We start from the raw sequence: 17,551 nt of genomic DNA on the forward strand, positions 1-17,551 counted from the left end.
TAGTGGCTCAAGAAAACAAGCTGCCATTTATGCATAGATTGACGTATAATATATAATTTAACCAAAATGTCCCTTTTAAGTTTCAAGTTGATGAGAGAAAATATTGTGCCCATAAACACATTAAGAAGGCACATAGTACAACCTACAATACTTTTCAGAATCCATAGCTCATATCCTGCCTTCAGAAGGCAAATATGTTCACAATTTCACGAGAGAAAAAATAAAGCCACTTCTTAAAAATAACACACACAATTATTGACTAAAGTTCAAAAATTCTGGAGGAAAACAAAACCACACACATACTCGAGGCCCCAGATACACACTTCTAACCTCAAAATCACTGGTTCTTACAAGTCCTCTAGAAAACAGTACTAAAACATCAGGCAAGTACAAAGCCAAGCTGGGCATTTAACAATTAGAAATATTTTTCAGTATCACAAGGAAACTTATCAATGATACACAGAACATCATCCATTTAAGCTGCCTTCCTCTGAATAGTAACTTCTCTTCCACATAAAGGATACTGTTGCCTCTGCACCTATTCCTGCCTTTCTGAGTCTCTTCTTGGTATCTCTCTGCACCTAAGCCACTTGAATTGGTGTCACATTTCAAAAGAAACTGGCCTATGACAGAGCAGACAACACTGTCATATATGTAAGTTTGTAAAGTAGACAGACGTTCATGTACAATTTTAACAGAATAAAAAGATAGAGTTTGCCATTTATAATATATCAGAGGCTGATGGCATGAAACTACCTAACTTTAAAGAATTTAAAGGTAATAGTATCTATAGGCTTTAAGAAATAAAGAGATAATTTCAAGGCAACAATAGAAGCATACACTAGTATCTCCCAGTACAAGGAGCAGTCTTTTAACTGTCTCTAAAACAGAAAGAAAAAGGTAAACACTATTTTCCACTAGTCTATTTAAATGCAGTCTATCTTCTAGTTGTAGTCCTTCATACAAACTTTTGTTTCCAACTCAAAATGATAAAGAAGATAACCGCCCTTGCTTTTTCTTCTTTTAAGAGTATACAGAGACTGAATGCCTCTGTGAGGACGGAGCAAAAAAGCAAAGCAATTCAGACTTTAACAGAAGTGAAGACTGTAAACCTGTACAGATTTGAGAAGCAAAAACGATAGCCAGGCATATGAGCCCTCACAAGTTTTAAGTAAACACTCTTTTTGCTAAAACCAAAGAATAAAAGAAGAACACTCTACATGGGAATTGGAAAAATGTACAGAAAGTTAATGTTCTGTTTTCATTTGAACTTTCTGCAGTGGGAAGTAAAATCCAATCTTTTTGCATCTCTGCAAAAAATTCCCCACCTATGCAACAGTACAAACTGTCACAAAAGATAAATATGGTGAGCTTTAAGTACCTATATACAGTACAGAATATAACCCAGGAAATAGTAATTAACAGAATATACATTCTAAAATGTTTAACATAAAACACAAACTTTGGGGAATGTGGGGTCTACTATAAAAGCTAAAAAATAAGACTCCAGATGTATGGCTGATGCATACCATGTATTCCAGACTTTGCAAGTATTATTCTAGGCTATTGGTTTAGAAATGATCCGTGCTACTAAATTCTGGAGTCTTGCTTGTTTTGTTTTTGTCTTACAGTGCTGGGGGTGGAACTCAGGACCTTGCACGTTAGGCAAATCCTCTACCATTAAGCTACATCCCCAACTCTTGGGGTCTTCTTACTGCTTATGCTTTCAGTGCATTGAACAACACTGTAAACCACTAGTAGGTAAAACAGCAAAATGATGGTGATAATGATAATACATAATCAACTCATCAAATGTATTTTTGGCCTTGTTTCAAAAAAAAAATGTTTAACAGGTTAACATTGTTCTATGTTATTAGACTTGTATCTAACACACAGTAGTTGCCTAACACCTAATGACTAAGAACTTTGCTGGTTTTCAGGAATAAAATACTAAGCATAGACAAAGCAAATGAAAAGTCAGTAAGTGATAGAGATGTAAGTGTACTTAAGAGATAAATAAATGTTGTGGGAAAGTTGTTTTTAAAAAACAAAAACAAAGCCAGGCAGTGGTGGCACACACCTTTAATCCCAGCACTTGGGAGGCAGAGGCAGGCAGATTTCTGAGTTCGAGGCCAGCCTGGTCCACAGAGTGAGTTCCAGGACAGCCAGGGCTACACAGAGAAACCCTGTCTCGAAAAACAAAACAAAAACAAAGTATAGTTTAATACAGAAACCAATTCATGCTGGCCAAACCAATTCTGATGGCTGAACTTCCAGCTTGTGAGACACAGCTTACATGTGATGTAAGAGAGTAGGGGGAAAGCTACATGTATTTAGAACCTCTGTCCAGAAGACAGTTAGCTGATCTGTTTCAAGTTACCAACATATGATGACCCTATAATAGCTGTGGTATAAAATATGCACACCTCCATGAAAACAAATAATAACAATTTCTCAGTTTAACAAACTCTACAGACTTGGCCCCTTAATTAGAAAACAAATAAATATAAGGGGAAGTCAATATGGAAAAGACTTAAGGAAAGAGTAAGTCTAGATTCCTGTACTAAGGAGACATCCTGACATCTAGTCACAGCCAGTGTTAAATCCTTTCCCCATCTAACTGCAGCTCTAAATGCCCAGCCTTATCAGAGGAGAGCACTGTTCCTTCCAGAAAGTCTTCCAGGGTTCCCTGCATCAAGCTGCTTCAGGGATAATACTTCACATAACAGTATGCTTCGTTTTTCCTTGAAATCATTTCATAAACAAATGTTTAGTTGTGGTTGCAGAGGGGCTAGGGAAATGAGCAGTTTGAATACGTAGGCAATGGTATTGTTCTTGGTAGAATGTGCTTCAAGTTGTAAATGGGTTTAATCTTCCAAAAAGTTGGTTGCAAATGTGGATGGCTCATCAGAATCCACCAAAACTGCTCTTACAAAGAGCTGACCAGATAGAGGTAAGAGAATGGCCTTTCCTCTGAACCTCATTAGCTGGTGTATATGAGTGGAGCCCTGTGCTCCAGCCATATTAGCACCAACTCGAAGAATAGTCACAGAGTTCAGTTCTGACAGTCCCACTGCAATCAGTGTATAATCCTCACCACTCTGTGAGGGAGGTAAGTATTACTACTCCCCTGCTGTGGAGGAACAGAGGCCAAAGTGGTTAAAGAGATTGTGAAGTTAAAAGATGAAAGCTTGTGGAGACCAACCCATCGGTCTTCACTTAGGTGCTATAAACAGATGCCACCAGAAATCCCTTGGGAGGGCAGACTCCATGTCTAAGGAGTTACCACTCTATCTCTCCCTTTCTTGTGGCAAACACAAGCATGAAGTCACTGAGTGTCTGGGCACATGCTTGTGCATTTTCATCTGAGCTGGCAGTTAAGAATCTAGACATCTCCAAATACTGACTGCTCTGTAGGTTATCTACAAACAGATTCCAGACAGCATCTCATGGGTCTGATTTTTCCCTTTGCATATGAAACAAGTCCACGACATCTGTAGTATTTGTACCATATCGTGGAGTCACATCAGAATTACTGAATATATTGTTCACCAAAGTTAATGTACCTGAATTCCACAATGAACTGCAATGACTAATCTGGGGGAAAAAAAGAACCATACATACAGAAATATGTCAAGTTTTCTTTCAAAAGTAAGTTCAACCATTAATTCCATTGTATCCATGGCAAAAATCACCTGTTAATGCTCATGTTAGTGTAAAAATGTACTCATTATATACAGAAAAGACTATCAAGTACTGGTCAATAAAGTATATGGCTGACCCTGAGAATAAATTTTTGCTTACACAACAGATTAAATAATACAAAATAAAGGAAATTGAAAAGATGCCTATTCTTACAATTGGGGTAAGAAATGTCCTTAAGATGCTAACTCACATACATACCTCACTGTACTTAAAGACAACCCCAAACACTGTCACTGTATTGATATGTTTCCAAGGATATTCTAAAAGGTTTTTTAAAAGTAATTGTCAGGAGCAAGGCATTATGTGATACACAGCATAAAATCTGGTTGTAATAGTGTCTAAACACACTGATACACTAGCGATTGGTCTTCAGTTGGCTGGAAGGAGACAGCACTTTCATTGTACGAACATACATCCAATACATATGCACCTAAGGAAAACCTAAGGAAACCAACCAACATAACTCAGCGTTCTCAGTAATTGTACTGGCGTGGGCAGGGCTGGTGAACCACCCAGCCACTGTGCTTCATTTGTCGAGCGTGGCAATCCCTGGTAAGGTTCTGGCGACGGAGGCCATTTCTGTTCAGAGACTGTCTTTCACTGTGTCCTTTTATCCACTGGGAAGGGCGAAAACTCTTGGGTTGTTCCAAAAATGTTGCCTGAGCAGCAAGCGCTGCAACACAGCAGTGAATGTGCTTCCCCATTTCACCCTGGGCTTCCATTCTGAAATAGACCAAAGTAAGTGCATCAATAACAGAGTATATTACTAAAAAAGTTACTTAGTAATTTGATTTTTTACATTTATTTGTCTATGGCTGGGTAAGAACTTGGGAGTCTCATGGCTGATGGACAGATTTATATTTTGTGACTGTATTTGCTGAGAGTGGTAGAAGGGAGATATCACTCAACTGATCTATTATGATTGTTTTTGAGGTAGGGTCTTGTTATTGAACCAAGGATACCCTCAAATTTACTATCTTCCTCCTTCAGCCTCCCAAGTTTCAGAATTACAAATGTGTCATAACTCCTAGCTGAAAGATTAATTTTGATAGGAACATATACTGCACTGTCCAGAGATGGCTAAATTTAAAATGTGCTTCCTACTCTGAGTGAATTTAATGTGGTTCTCCAGGAAACCTATGTCTGCTGAACACCTGCAATTCTATTTAGTTTTCTGAGACAGAGTCTCATGTAGCTGGGGATGGGTGGCCTTCAGTTTCTTATGTAGTTAACTCTGGCCTTGAGATACTGACCCTCCTGCCACAACTCCCCGAGGGCTGGAATTACCAGTGTGAGCCATCACACCCAGCTTTCAACTACTTTTGAAGATATTTATTTAATTCCTATTGTAAAATATTTTAATTTTCAAATTTGATCAAAAAGCATATATATCAACAGTATCTTCACAGATGATTTCTGGCTACAAGTAAAATATCCTAGGTAACATGTGAATCATATTTCATAGAAATGCAAATTAAGGACATTCCACCAACTTTCCCATTTTCTAGGTAAGAGGTCAATGCCTCTCTATTACATTAGTTTTTCATTTATGCCACAGAAGTACATATTTTAGAATGGCATTTATATGGAAGTGCTTTAAGACCAGTATCTTAAGCCAGGCTGTGGTGGTGCTTGCCTTTAATCCTAGCACTCAGGAGGCAGAGGCAGGTAGATCTCTGAATTTGAAGTCAGTGTGGTCTACAGAGTTAGTTCCAGGACAACCAGGGCTACACAGAGAAACCCTGTCTCAAAAAACCCAAACCCAAAAACATGTATCTTAGAACATGGTTGTATATAGTTAGATTCTTTTGTATAATAAAAGTCAACCAAAGTCGGGCAGTGGTGGCACACACCTTTAATCCCAGCACTTGGGAGGCAGAAGCAGGTAGATTTCTGAGTTTGAGACCAGCCTGGTCTACAGAGTGAGTTCCAGGACAGCCAGGGCTACACAGAGAAACCCTGTCTCCAAAAACTAAAAAAAAAAAAAAAAAAAAAAAAAAGCCAACCAAGTTGAATTAGTAAAAACTAACACATAATTAGTATAATATTAACACATAAAAAAGTTCATTTTCTGCAGTGCTGTGTATGGATCTTGGGCTTCTTGCATAGTTGACAAATGCTTGACCAGATAGCTACATTCTCAGTACAACTGTGATAATAAAGATGATTCCTGAGATAGGTTACTCTATCCCGATGGCTCCAAGCTCTCAATGTAGCCAGGGATGACCTTGAACTTCTGGTTCTCCCACCTGGACCCCTCTAGGCCTAGGCTTACAGGTGTGCACCACCACATCCAGTTTATTCACTGATTCACTGCAGCTGAGCCTAAGTTCTCTTGTACACCAGGCAAGCACTCTATAAACTGAGCTATATCCCAGTCTGAGTTTTAAGTTTTTTACCAGTTATTTTATTCAGGAAGGGTAGCTACATATTTTGTCTAAGATGATCAGAAGAAATTATATACATACGCATGCATGCACATACATACACACAATAAAACTAAAAGATCCCACTAAGAAGTTAACAGAGGGTTGGGATGCAGCTCAATGGTAGAATGCTTGTCCAGTATGTACAAGGCCCTGGGCTTGATCCCTAGTAGTAGGGCAAAACAAAAGAAAAATAGAAACAAGCAAATAGAAAAAAAAAAGCTAATCTTAACGGGCATTTGAGTTCCTAATCTCCCTGTTCAAACTAATAAAAGATCATATGGTCCCAAAGTAAACATACTTACTCTGTGCCCATGAGTCTTATAAGCAGCTTTTTCTGGCCCTACAAATGTTAAATGGTGAACTATTAAATCACTAGTAAGATTTTAAAATGCCATTTTAATTTTACTACTAGGACATGGTCATTTTTCTTTATTAAGACTGATTTACTAAGGGCAATTGAAGACATATTACTTAAAATTATGGTTGCTCATAAACTCTTACAAACAATAAAGGCTAAGATACAATAAAACATACACTCTAAAGCCATTTTAAGTACTTAGCTTCATACTCATGTGGTTTATGCTGACATCCCTGAGGAGAGAGTACAAGTAATGTGTTTGAAGGACAGGGTTTACTTTACTGCTTGCTCAGAAAGTAAGGACTGTTGACTATATAGTCTAGCCATTTCAGTAACACTTGATTCTACCTTGATTTAGAAACATACGTACACATATAGCCCTTTTGAGACAGCATCTCACTGTGTATTCCAGGTTGTTCTTATACTAGTGATCCTCCTGCGTCTCTCTCCTAAATGCTGAGATTGCAATCACATACCACCATGTCTAACCTTTGATAATTCATTTATGAAAACTGTTTGTTGGTCCTACATGTTAATATATATGACATAGGAATGCAAAACCAACTTCTTGTGGCATCAGGATACAAACACCCAAGTCAAGGAGACAGTGTATAGGCGCTGCTTTAATAAAGCTGATGATGAGCTCTAGGGCTAGGTTCTCTAGCCCTAGAAGACCAGAGTGTGATCCGAAACGCTCTACCACAGAGTATATCCCAACCCTCTACTAATTTTTTAATGGTATCTGTTTTAGTTATACTCTATGTGTGTGCATTAATAGTATAGAAAGCATGCCCTAAATGGGTCGGAGTATAGGCAAATAGTTACTGGTATGAGCCCTTATAGTAAAAACAATCTAGGATATTCCTGGGGCATTAATAGTATTCATCTGTAGATTGTGAGGGACGTCATTTCCTTTGTTTGTTTGTTTGTTTGTTTTTTGAGACAGGGTTTCTCTGTGTAACCCTGGCTGTCCTGGAACTCACTCTGTAGACCAAGTTGGCCTCAAACTCAGAAATCCACCTGCTTCTGCCTCCCAAGTGCTGGGATTAAAGGTATGTGCCACCACTGCTCGGCTGTCATTTCTGCATATTTAAATTTTTGGCAATGAATATCTGCTGTAATATATTACTTTGCAAAGCTGCCAATTATACACACACAAATGTACTTTAGGACTGAAAAGTATCAAATGCCAGTAAATAAATTTAAAGTGATAATTTGTTAACCATATTTTTTTTCTTTTTTTTTTCATGTTATTTTTTTATGTGTATAAATTTTCTTGAGATTTTTTGTGTGTGTGAATGTTTTGCCCTCTTGTAAGTCTGCACCACATGCCTGCAGTACCCACAGAGGCCAGAAGATAGCACCCACGGGGACTGGAGTTACAGTTATGAGCAGCCATATGGATTCTGAGAATTTAACTTGGGTCACATGAAAGAGCAACCAGTGCTCTTAACAACTCAGCCATCTTTCTAGTCCCTAATCATGTTAAATTGTTGAGTGGATTCCACAGAGATGCAATCAGAATCAGTTAGGGAAGAATTTTTAAGAACTGAAGAAATGCTTAAAGCAACTATAAAGCAATTAAATCAGCATAAACAAGTTATATTTTAAATTTTAGTTGGGATGCTGAAAACACTTAATTCAGCAAAATTATGGCTTTCAATAAAGTGCCACCTGACGTTTATGCCTGGTACTTAGTGATTGTACTAAAGACATGATTTTTGTTTTGGTACAAGGAAGAAGAAATATATTTAGCCTTGCTAAAATGCATCTATTATATTGGGACTTAAGAGGATAGTAATTCTAGAAAGGTTAGCATTGCCTGAGCTTTATTCATACTCGATAGATGGGAAACCAGCTATATATAGTGGTCCAGTGGAGCCACAGCCTAAACTATGTAAAAGGAGCCTTCAGATGACAGTACAGGACTCCAAAGATCCGAACTCACCTGAATCCTCTGCCTACAAGAAGGAATAAGTCAGTGGCGACACTCACTAGGGCATGCTCCATGGACATGCATGACTGACTGACTAGCCAGACTCTTCAGCAGGCGAGGTGGAGAAGAGGAATTGGTTTTTGTAATTGAGAACTGTCTCAGATGTACTCCTGAGAATGCTCTCTTGATGAAGGCCACAGAGTGTCTGAACACACTAATCTTAACTGACTTCCCTTCCCTGAGCTTACTGGAGCTTCACCTATCTCCATTTCAGACTACCATGTAACAGAACAACATTTCTGAAATCTGAGGGCAGCCCTTTGAACAAATACTTGGATTTTCAAGATTAAGCAGCAGTTAAAATGACTTAGCTAAAAATATGTAGAAGAAAATAAATTTTAGGTGAATTTAACACCCTAAAATAATCTAGTCTATAATATACCAGAATTATATTTTAATATACTTATCAGAAATACTAGTGTTTTTATTTCCCTTCAGTAGCATGATTTTATAAAGGAGATGGCTCTCTATTTTACAACTGAGGCATGCCACAATTAATAACCTTATAAAACTCAATCTTGACCTGAATGTTGTATTTATAGCCCAAGTTACTTAAGTAAATTTCTAGCACAATTAGTTTTTAAGTCTTCTAAAGCCTTAGCCTTGTTCTGTGTAGAAATAAAATTTTGCTTAGCATACTACTTATACAGAGTGAAGCGCTTGCAGCATACCTGGGACCACTTGAGTTATAGTCGTCATTCCCACAGCTGGCCTCACTGAGGCCAGGACAGGAGTTGTGCACAGCATAGACAGACATGCTGGGATGTTCAATGAGAAGGTTTTCCATAGGACTTGTTTCCACTTTGAGAGTGGTTAATCCACCTGCTGTAAAGCATGGGGGAGGAGTGATGAACCAGCTCTCCTCCATTGGACAGGACTCAAACTGAAGGAAGCAGGAATCACTGGGATCAGCCAAACACTCCAAGGATGCTGGTAAACAGGAGAAGACAGAAGTGTGCTCTGCTGGGGACTCTCCATCAGTGTCTTCATCGTCTTCCTCTTCCTCTGCTGAGAAGCCAGTGCAGGTATCTAGATTGTGATCCACAATGCATATAGGAGGATGAGAAGTCAGTTGTGGAGTCACCCATCAAGATCACAACACAGAACAAAGGACAATACTATATTAACAGATACTCACAAAGGCATTTATATTTGCTTGTAACAATTATAATTTCCAATCTCTGTACCGTTACACAGACATTGAGGAATGGCATTATGACTTCCTATTCTAGCAAACAGACATATGATGAGCCCTGTGGGTTCCTGATGCTCATATGAGGGTTTCCTATCAAAGCACCTCTACTTGGACCATGCTTTAGGGGTTACAGAGTTCACATTTTCTGTGTATATACATATACATTCACGTTTGAGGGTACTAAGAAGTAGGTATATATATATGTGTAGAAGCAGTTTACTGACTGAGCCTTCCTCCAGCCCCAGGAGTTCCCACTTTTGAGCCAGGTGTGGTAAGGAAATAAAGGCAGGAGGATCAAGAGTACTTAAGATTCATTGTCAGCTATATAGCTTGCTGGATGCCACTTCTTGTGACGATTAATTATTGTCTATGCCTTACCTATGAAGTCAACAAGAATCCACTCATCATCTTCTTTCTCACTAAATTCTGGTTCTTGGCTGGAAGAAGAAGTGACTTCGCCTACAAACATTTTATTCAGTCTCTGAAACATGGTTAAGGCAAGATTGAGACTTTGGCTGGATATCTTTATAGCTGAGATTTCAAAACCCTGTCTTCAGCTGGCCCAATGTCACAGACGAGAGATTAAAGTGCACAGTGTTTCTTCAACTTAAGTGAAGAGCAAGAAAAGTCATCATCCCTAAAAGAAAACAGAAGATGGCTGTTTATTTTTATTTGTTTTGAGTTTTTTGTTGTTGTTGTTTGGTTTTTGTTTTGTTTGGAGATAAGGTTGGCCTTTACTTCCAATCCTCTCTTGCTTCCACCACGATGCCAAGCCGTCATTTCCCTACCCTATTGTCCTGCTGTTTGTACTCATTATGTACGTCTTTCAGAATATCTTATATTTGTTGTATATTACTGTTATGGGGAAATTTTATACTGTGGAAACTTATCCATGCAAGAACTGGGGCTGGGGACACTATTCTCTGTGGAGTAGTTCAGGAGTCAGTGTGCACATGGTACTCAAATTTTGGTTTCCCCCTTTCTCACTTTAAAGTTTAGGTAGATGAAGCTGAAGAGACAACATGGTTAAGATCATGTGCTGCTCTTGCAGATGACCAGTTCAGTTCCCAGCACCTACACAGTGTCTCACAACCATCTACTATTAACTCCAATTCCAGGAGATCTGACATCCTCTTCTGACCCCAGAGGGCACCTGGCACACACATAGTACATATACATGCAGGTAAAACACTTATACACATATAATAAATAAATCAGAGAGGGGGGGACCTTAGGAAGATGAGCCATTAAGATAGCTCAGTGGGTAAAGCCACTTGCTTCTAAGCCTAATGACTTCAGTTTGATCCCTGAGACCAACACAGTAGGAGAGAACCAACTTATATTTATCCTCCAACCCCCACACATATGCTACACACACACATTTTTTAAAAAGATTTAGGAAGCTACACAACTTCAGTGGATAACAGCTCCTACCTTAGTAGGAGTTCTGGTGAATTCTAACTGACAAAACCCAGTTTATTTTATCTAAGCACAAAGTACAGTTGTAAGTACTCATTTCTACCTGGCTATTTGATAGCATAGTAAACTGAACACACATCAAGAAAAAATTTTAATTATTTTCTCAAGAATATCTCTTTGCTTTCCTGACTCAAAGTTCCCTGCACAGATCAACTGTTACTCTATAATTATTTAGTGATTACCTACTATGTATAAAGGCATAGTACTGGACACAGGGGGGCCAGGAGTGAAAAAGAATCACATAGAAAGTGAAACAGTGTGATTATGGATGTAGCAGAAAGAATCCTCAGACCTCCCTAATGTAGCTTTCCTGTAAGTGACCTTGGATACCTGAGATCTGGAGTGGAGAAGACTAAGTGAGAACATGGCAGTGTTCAGATAGCTCAAGATCCAGACAGGGTCCCAAGCAGAACCTGGGGCCAAGCAGGACCAGATCCTGCATCACCTCAAAGGGAAAAAACTAAGAAGAGAACCCCCTGGGGGGCCAGAGAGGTGGGCTCAGCTTGGTTAAGCACTGGCTGTTCTTCCAGAGGTCCTGAGTTCAATTCCCAAAACCCACATCGTCGCTCACAACCATGGGATCCAATGCCCCTTTTGGTGTATCTGAAAACAGCAATCGTGTACTAATATACATACAATAAATAAATCTTTAAAAAAGGAAAAGATGAGAACTCCAGGCATGGACATATATATTTTTAACCTTAGCATTTGACAGATTGTGACTGGAGGATCAAAATTTCTTGACCACCTTGGTGAAATGCTATTTTAAAAACAAAAAACTAAAAAACCTAGCAGTGGTGGCCATGCCTTTAATCCCAGCACTCAGGATGCAGAAGCAGGCAGATCTCTCAGGAGTTTGTGGGCAGCCTGATCTCCAGGACAACTAAGGCTATACACAGAGAAACATCCTCTCAGAAGAAAAAGGTGGGGAGGGGTGATGAGGAAGAACCAGGTTTCTGGATAAGTCCAGTTTTAGCGGGGGGCTTTTAAAGGCAGGGATACCACACAAAGTACAGATAGATGCTATGCTGTGCCGAGTTAGAGGAACGTATCATGTTAGAGCTATTAGGCAGTAGAATCCAAGTTTGGGGGTATGGTTTTAGCTAGGAGTGCAAATTTAGGAGGCATCAACACAACAGGAATGACAAATAGGCTCTGTTTTGTTTTGTTTTGTTTTGGACAGGGTCTCTAACTCTAGTCCAGGTTGGTTTAAAACAGTGATCTTTCTGCATCAGCTAAGATTACATACATTAGACACAATGCCCAGCTCACTTTCAAAAGCATGTTTAAAGAATAGTTGAGCTGTGCAGCTAAAACATCTAGGGCCATTCTCTTTTATAGAACAGAATGCCAAAACTATTTGCATTTAAGCGTAAAACATCTCAAAACATGACATTATGACACTTTGGGCTTGTAATGCATCATTCCCAGCCATTAATTATTAAAAGTGGGTAAACAGGAAACATCACTTGCGTAACCAGTTTTTCTGAAACCGCTTTGGAAACTGCATGATCAGGTTGTGAGGACTGCAGACTAATACAAGTCAAGAGAAATTATAGAAAAAATGGACTGTGTGGTCTGCCTGACCTGAAGGATGAGTCATTATGAAGTTGGGTGTACATGAAGAATTTTAAGCATGAAAGAAACGGGGAGTAAGGATGCTTTCAAACTTTCCCAATTTATCTTACATTATGATAAATGATAAATATATCAGTTTAAGTACAACTGTGCTGAATAAGCTGAGAGTGCCTGAGTATTAAGGCTGCATGCTCTAATTAACTAAAGCTGCTGTGGAGTGGAGAGAATCCACATGAGAATTCTTCAGTGATCCTGAGTGAGAGCTTTATCTTCCACGTATGATACCACCTCAGGACAAGCTTGGCACTTGGATTCAGGTCCTATCAGTAACTAAAGCCACAAAATATGGCTAGATCAAGGATACTATGGCAACTGCAAACTGCCTCCTTTAGCTACAGACAAGCCCAAGGAGACTGGCTCTGCCTGGGATATATGGACTCTACCATGCCCTGCTTGAATGTAACTTTTAAAATTCTTATGTTGGTCTAAATTTTTTTTTTAATTTTTTTTCTTTCTTTCAAAACAGGGTTTCTCTGTGTAGCCCTGGAATTAACTCATTCTGTAGACCAGATTGGTCTCAAACTCAAGAGATCTTCCAGCTTCTGACTCCCAAGTGCTGGGATTAAGGGCATGTACCATCACTGCCTGGCTAAAAATTTTCATGTGTGTACGTGCATGCCTTTGTGTGTGTGTGTGTGTGTACACGAGTGCATACCTGTGCACACTGAGCTGTCATGATAGTCCCTCAATTTAGGGTTTTGTTTTTTTTTTTAAATAAAAAGTGGGTCTTATTATGTGGCTACCCTAGAATTTTTTATGTAAACCAGTCTGGCCACAAACTCACAGGAAAGCCACCTGTCTCTGCCTTCCCACTCCAAGATTAAAGGTATACATACCATACCCATCCCTTAGTTTTCAATTTTAACCGACTTAAATAAACTGATATTTGAGTCAAACTTCAGAAAACTTTCAACTACATCTGAACAGCTACCACATGAAACAGCTGAAAGCCTCCTTTTTCAGCTGTAAACTTTATCAAACAAATACAAAGCCAGACAGGGCGTATGCTAGCTTTTGCCAGCTGCTCCCTTGTATACTCAATAAACTATTCTTAAAGCAAAAAAAAACTAAATATGCTTTAAGTATTTCCTGTGAGAACTTTGCATCTGATTATGCCACTCCTGTAAAGGTAGGTACTGGAATGTATTGGAAAGATTTGGTACTAAAAACATTAAATATCTCAATAATTTCACACCAATTACATGTCAGCAGCTTTTGATAGTTAATATAAGTACTGATAATCTAAGCATCCACATAGGACAGTGCTGTTGTGTGTTTTTTTATTTTTAAATCCTAGGGCTGAAGAGCTAGGTAAGCAGTTAAGAGTGTCTGCTTCCCTGCAACAGGACTAGAGTTTGAGGCCCATCACCCACAGGTGGCTCACAACTGCCTCTAACTCCAGCTGCAAAGGATCCCATGCCCTCTTCTGGCTTCTGCAAGTACCTACATGCATGTTCTCTCAACTGTCTATCTAGTCTCTCTGTTGTGTGTGTGTTTGGGGGGGGGATAAAAATTAAACATCTTTCACTTGAACACCTGTCCTTCCACAGATGACCCAGAAAATGTCCCTTCATAATTCCTTTTGACACTTACCCAGAGATGGTAGCTCCAAGAGGGGAGCAGGTTCTATGTGGAAACCAAGAGGGGTAGCAAGGCTTCAGAGTTTCCCAGATGGTCACTGACGTACATTCACAACCCTAGCGCAGTAGTAAGACCAGTGAAGGTCCCAGAGAAAACATGAATCCCCAAGAGGACATCCTGACAAAAATAGCTTTGGAATTTAGCAACTAGGCGAGAGAAGCAGGATGAAGCAGCCTGCTGTTCTTAGGTGCTTGGCAGCCTCTAGGTAGAACTATCAACAAATCATCTGGGCCTATGTATTGATCATCTACCCAAGCAGTTTGCCCATTACTGCTTACTTGCTTGAAAATATCTCCATCCTCCATTACCAAGAATACATGGTATCTTTTTAATCTCTAAGATGAAGGAAACCACATCATAGAAGTTGAGAACATGAGGATGGATGGATTCTGTTCCTCCCTTTGTTCAATCGTTGTTGACATCTGGCCCATTTTCCTTTGTTTTGTTTTTTTTTCTTATAGGCATGCTGGTTTTGGAAACTTGGTCCTTGTACCACATGTGGGAATTAGTTATATTTTTTTTCTTTAAGGGATACACAGACACACATATATGTATATACTCGGAGTGCTTATGGTTTGTGATAGCCAGTTGAGATATTTCTCTGTCCTGTGATGAGGAAACTGAGCCCCAGAATGAAACGAAATGAAAATAACCTGCCCAAAAGCAAGAGAGCTGGTGTCTTGAGGCAGCAGCAGGGTTGCCTTTTCCAGCCTGCTGCCTCGCTCTTCCCTGCACGTGACCTCAGGCTCCTTCCAGCCTGATTCTAAAAACTTCAGACACTAGCACTTTCCAGTGGTTTTGGCTGCCAGCAGGCGGCTCCAAAAACATTTTTAAAATTAAAAACAACAACAAAAGCACCCACAACTTTGATGAATGCAGTTTTGAAATACCAGCTGGCTAAACATACCATTGAAAAGCAACCTTAAAACGATTACTTGTAGGCCAGAAAGATAACTCAACATGTCAACGTGTCTGGTGGCAAGCCTGATGGCTTGAGTGTGATTCCCGGAATCTACATGGTGGAAGATACAAAGGTTTGTTCTTTTAGTCAGAAAAAAGGGATGGCCTTGAATTCCTGATTCTCCCACTGCCACCTTTCCAGTACTGCAATTCCAGGCTTGAGCTACTAAGCCTTGGCTTTGATTCAAGCAATTTAAAAATCAATTTTGAACTACAAAAATACCAAGCCAAGAAAGTTGTCTTTGCTCTTTACACCTCTGTCTATTTAGTTAATTTACAAGGAGACTATTCCCCTAAGGACTCACCACATCCTGTTCTCAAGTCTGAAGACAGTCAACAGAGAGCAGTTAGGGTGGTAATTCAGTGCTTTGTTAACCCTAACTTTTGAAAGCAGTCATTTCCAAGAGAAATACACTAGGGAGCAGAAAAGAATAGAAGACAAGATGAACAAACAAAAGAGACACTGGTCACAAAAGTTAGTAGGCCATGGTTTCCAGCAAGGACTTAGAAAATGATAGCGGCTGAGAGTGAACAAGCTGTCTGGGGTTTTCACACCTGCCAATGAAAAAGTATTACAATCTCCGCCAAGCATGTGATTTCAAGATCTTGGGGCATTTGTCATGCTGTCGGTCCGGTCCGAAGACCCAAGAGCCATACTCTTCACTCTCAAAACTACTCAGCATTCTGAAGGCGCTCTTTCAGCCAGGAACGCCCCAGTCTTTAAGGAGTTGCAGGTGGAAAGGGGTTCCTCTTAATCTACTCTGAACTTCTACACGGAGTAAACATACCATGAAAGTAGAAGCAAAATGAAGGAACTGCACGTGAAATCCCTCTGCGGATAGCAAACACCGGTTCCTTTTAATTAGCTGTGTGGCCTTAAAGATTACTTAATCTTTCTGTGCCTCCAAGTTTCCTCCGCTCAAATAAGCAAAGTTGGGGCCTCGCAGGGCGGTCGCGACGCTCTGAAAATGAAGTATTTAGAGCCCACAGCAGTCTCTAGCACACCCCAAGTGCCCGTGATCAAACGGACGAGGACGGATGAGGACAGCAGCGACGGGAAGTGCTCGTCCCACAGGTGCAGGCTCGGTGATGCGCGAGGTCAGGAGGGGTCGGGGCGGGTCTCGGGGTAACGGAGCAGGTTTCCCGTCACCCGCGGGTTCTCGGTGGCGCCGCGCACATCACGGTAGGGAGAGGGCCGGGTAGGACAGCCAGAGTGCGGGCAACCAACCGCCGCCCTCCCGCCTGTGTGGCCCGCACTTACGTGAGCGGCGCGGCGCGGCGGGCGGGCACTGAGGTAGCTGCGGCCGGCCGGGCTCCTGCGTGGCTGCGGTCGCTGCCTTGACGGCGGCCGCCGGCCCGTCCCGGTCCTTTTGTTGTTGTGCAGCTCTGGGAACAGCTGATCGGCTTCCCAGCCCCGCCCCGAGCCGCACCAGCCCCGGGCCGACCAATCGGCTGCGCGGGGACCTCCGGGGCCGCCCTGCGAGAGGTTGTCACCAACGCACGTGACCTGGCCCTGGGCCTGCGGCGCGCCCCGGGCAGAAACAAGCCCGGGCAACAAAGCGGGAGCCGGAGAACACTCGGGGTGAACGGGAGGAGGGGAGAGGCCAGCGGCCTGGGACTAGCCGAGGTGGGAGCCGCGGGGGACCCAGAGGAGAAGAGCCCGATCCCCGGAGCCGCCTCAGCCCAGAGTATGGGTACAGGGGTACAAGGCACTCGACCCCCTTTTGCTGAGGGGGTGGGTAGGGATACCAGTTGTACCAGTTGCTCCTCTGGCCATGGTAAAAATAAACCAATAGCCTTGATGCTGAAGGCAACCCACCGCTGCGCATTCTTTGAAAAGAAGTCAGGGCCCCAAATACGTGGGCTGCCCGTGTCCCACTCATTCCCCACCCCTTAGTAAGACAGTAAGCCAAGGGCCTAATCTGCTTTAGGAACTTCAATTGGAAGCTCATAGGTCTTACCCCTAAGAGTCTTGTCTGCCCTAAAAAGGCAAAAGTCGGGCAGAGGAGGCCACCACTCGAAACCTAAAGGGCCTTAACTTCCGAAAAGAGGAACCCCGGGTGAAGAATTAGCTCTGTTTCTTCCCAGGGGTCTGCATCTAAGGTCTTATAAGACCGGAGGACATTATGACCTTTTTTTACAAAATGTAA

General features: G+C 41.1%; 1 protein-coding gene across 4 annotated transcripts; it reads right to left on the reverse strand.

Moving 5' to 3' along the window:
- Positions 1–1,299: 1,299 nt before the first annotated feature.
- Tp53inp1 (tumor protein p53 inducible nuclear protein 1) lies at positions 1,300–16,831 on the reverse strand. 4 transcript variants are annotated; one of them, XM_031366632.1, is made up of 5 exons: positions 16,190–16,831; positions 10,062–10,320; positions 9,160–9,517; positions 6,437–6,474; positions 1,300–4,428 (listed from the first exon to the last, which is right to left on the reverse strand). In XM_031366632.1, the coding sequence occupies exons 2-4, from the start codon at positions 10,171–10,173 to the stop codon at positions 6,453–6,455; spliced, it is 492 nt and encodes a 163-aa protein (XP_031222492.1). In that variant the 5' UTR covers positions 10,174–10,320; positions 16,190–16,831; the 3' UTR covers positions 1,300–4,428; positions 6,437–6,452. The 4 variants fall into 4 exon arrangements, with proteins under 4 accessions (XP_031222492.1, XP_031222490.1, XP_031222489.1 ...); XM_031366630.1 differs by lacking the exon at positions 6,437–6,474 and having other exon boundaries at positions 16,190–16,363; positions 16,663–16,827; XM_031366629.1 differs by lacking the exon at positions 6,437–6,474 and having other exon boundaries at positions 16,663–16,827.
- Positions 16,832–17,551: the final 720 nt, after the last annotated feature.

This window comes from Mastomys coucha, unplaced genomic scaffold (genome assembly GCF_008632895.1).
Source record: "Mastomys coucha isolate ucsf_1 unplaced genomic scaffold, UCSF_Mcou_1 pScaffold14, whole genome shotgun sequence".
In the NCBI taxonomy this organism is placed as follows: domain Eukaryota; kingdom Metazoa; phylum Chordata; class Mammalia; order Rodentia; family Muridae; genus Mastomys; species Mastomys coucha.

What these genes read in the sequence shown, in the direction of transcription:
- Tp53inp1 (XM_031366629.1), bottom strand. Translation starts at nt 10,173, where the DNA reads ATGTTTCAGAGACTGAATAAAATGTTTGTAGGCGAAGTCACTTCTTCT. An exon ending in GATTCTTGTTGACTTCATAG is followed by an intron (nt 9,518 to 10,061) that starts GTAAGGCATAGA and finishes ATCACAATCTAG; the next exon opens with ATACCTGCACTGGCTTCTCA. An exon ending in TATAACTCAAGTGGTCCCAG is followed by an intron (nt 4,429 to 9,159) that starts GTATGCTGCAAG and finishes GGTCTATTTCAG; the next exon opens with AATGGAAGCCCAGGGTGAAA.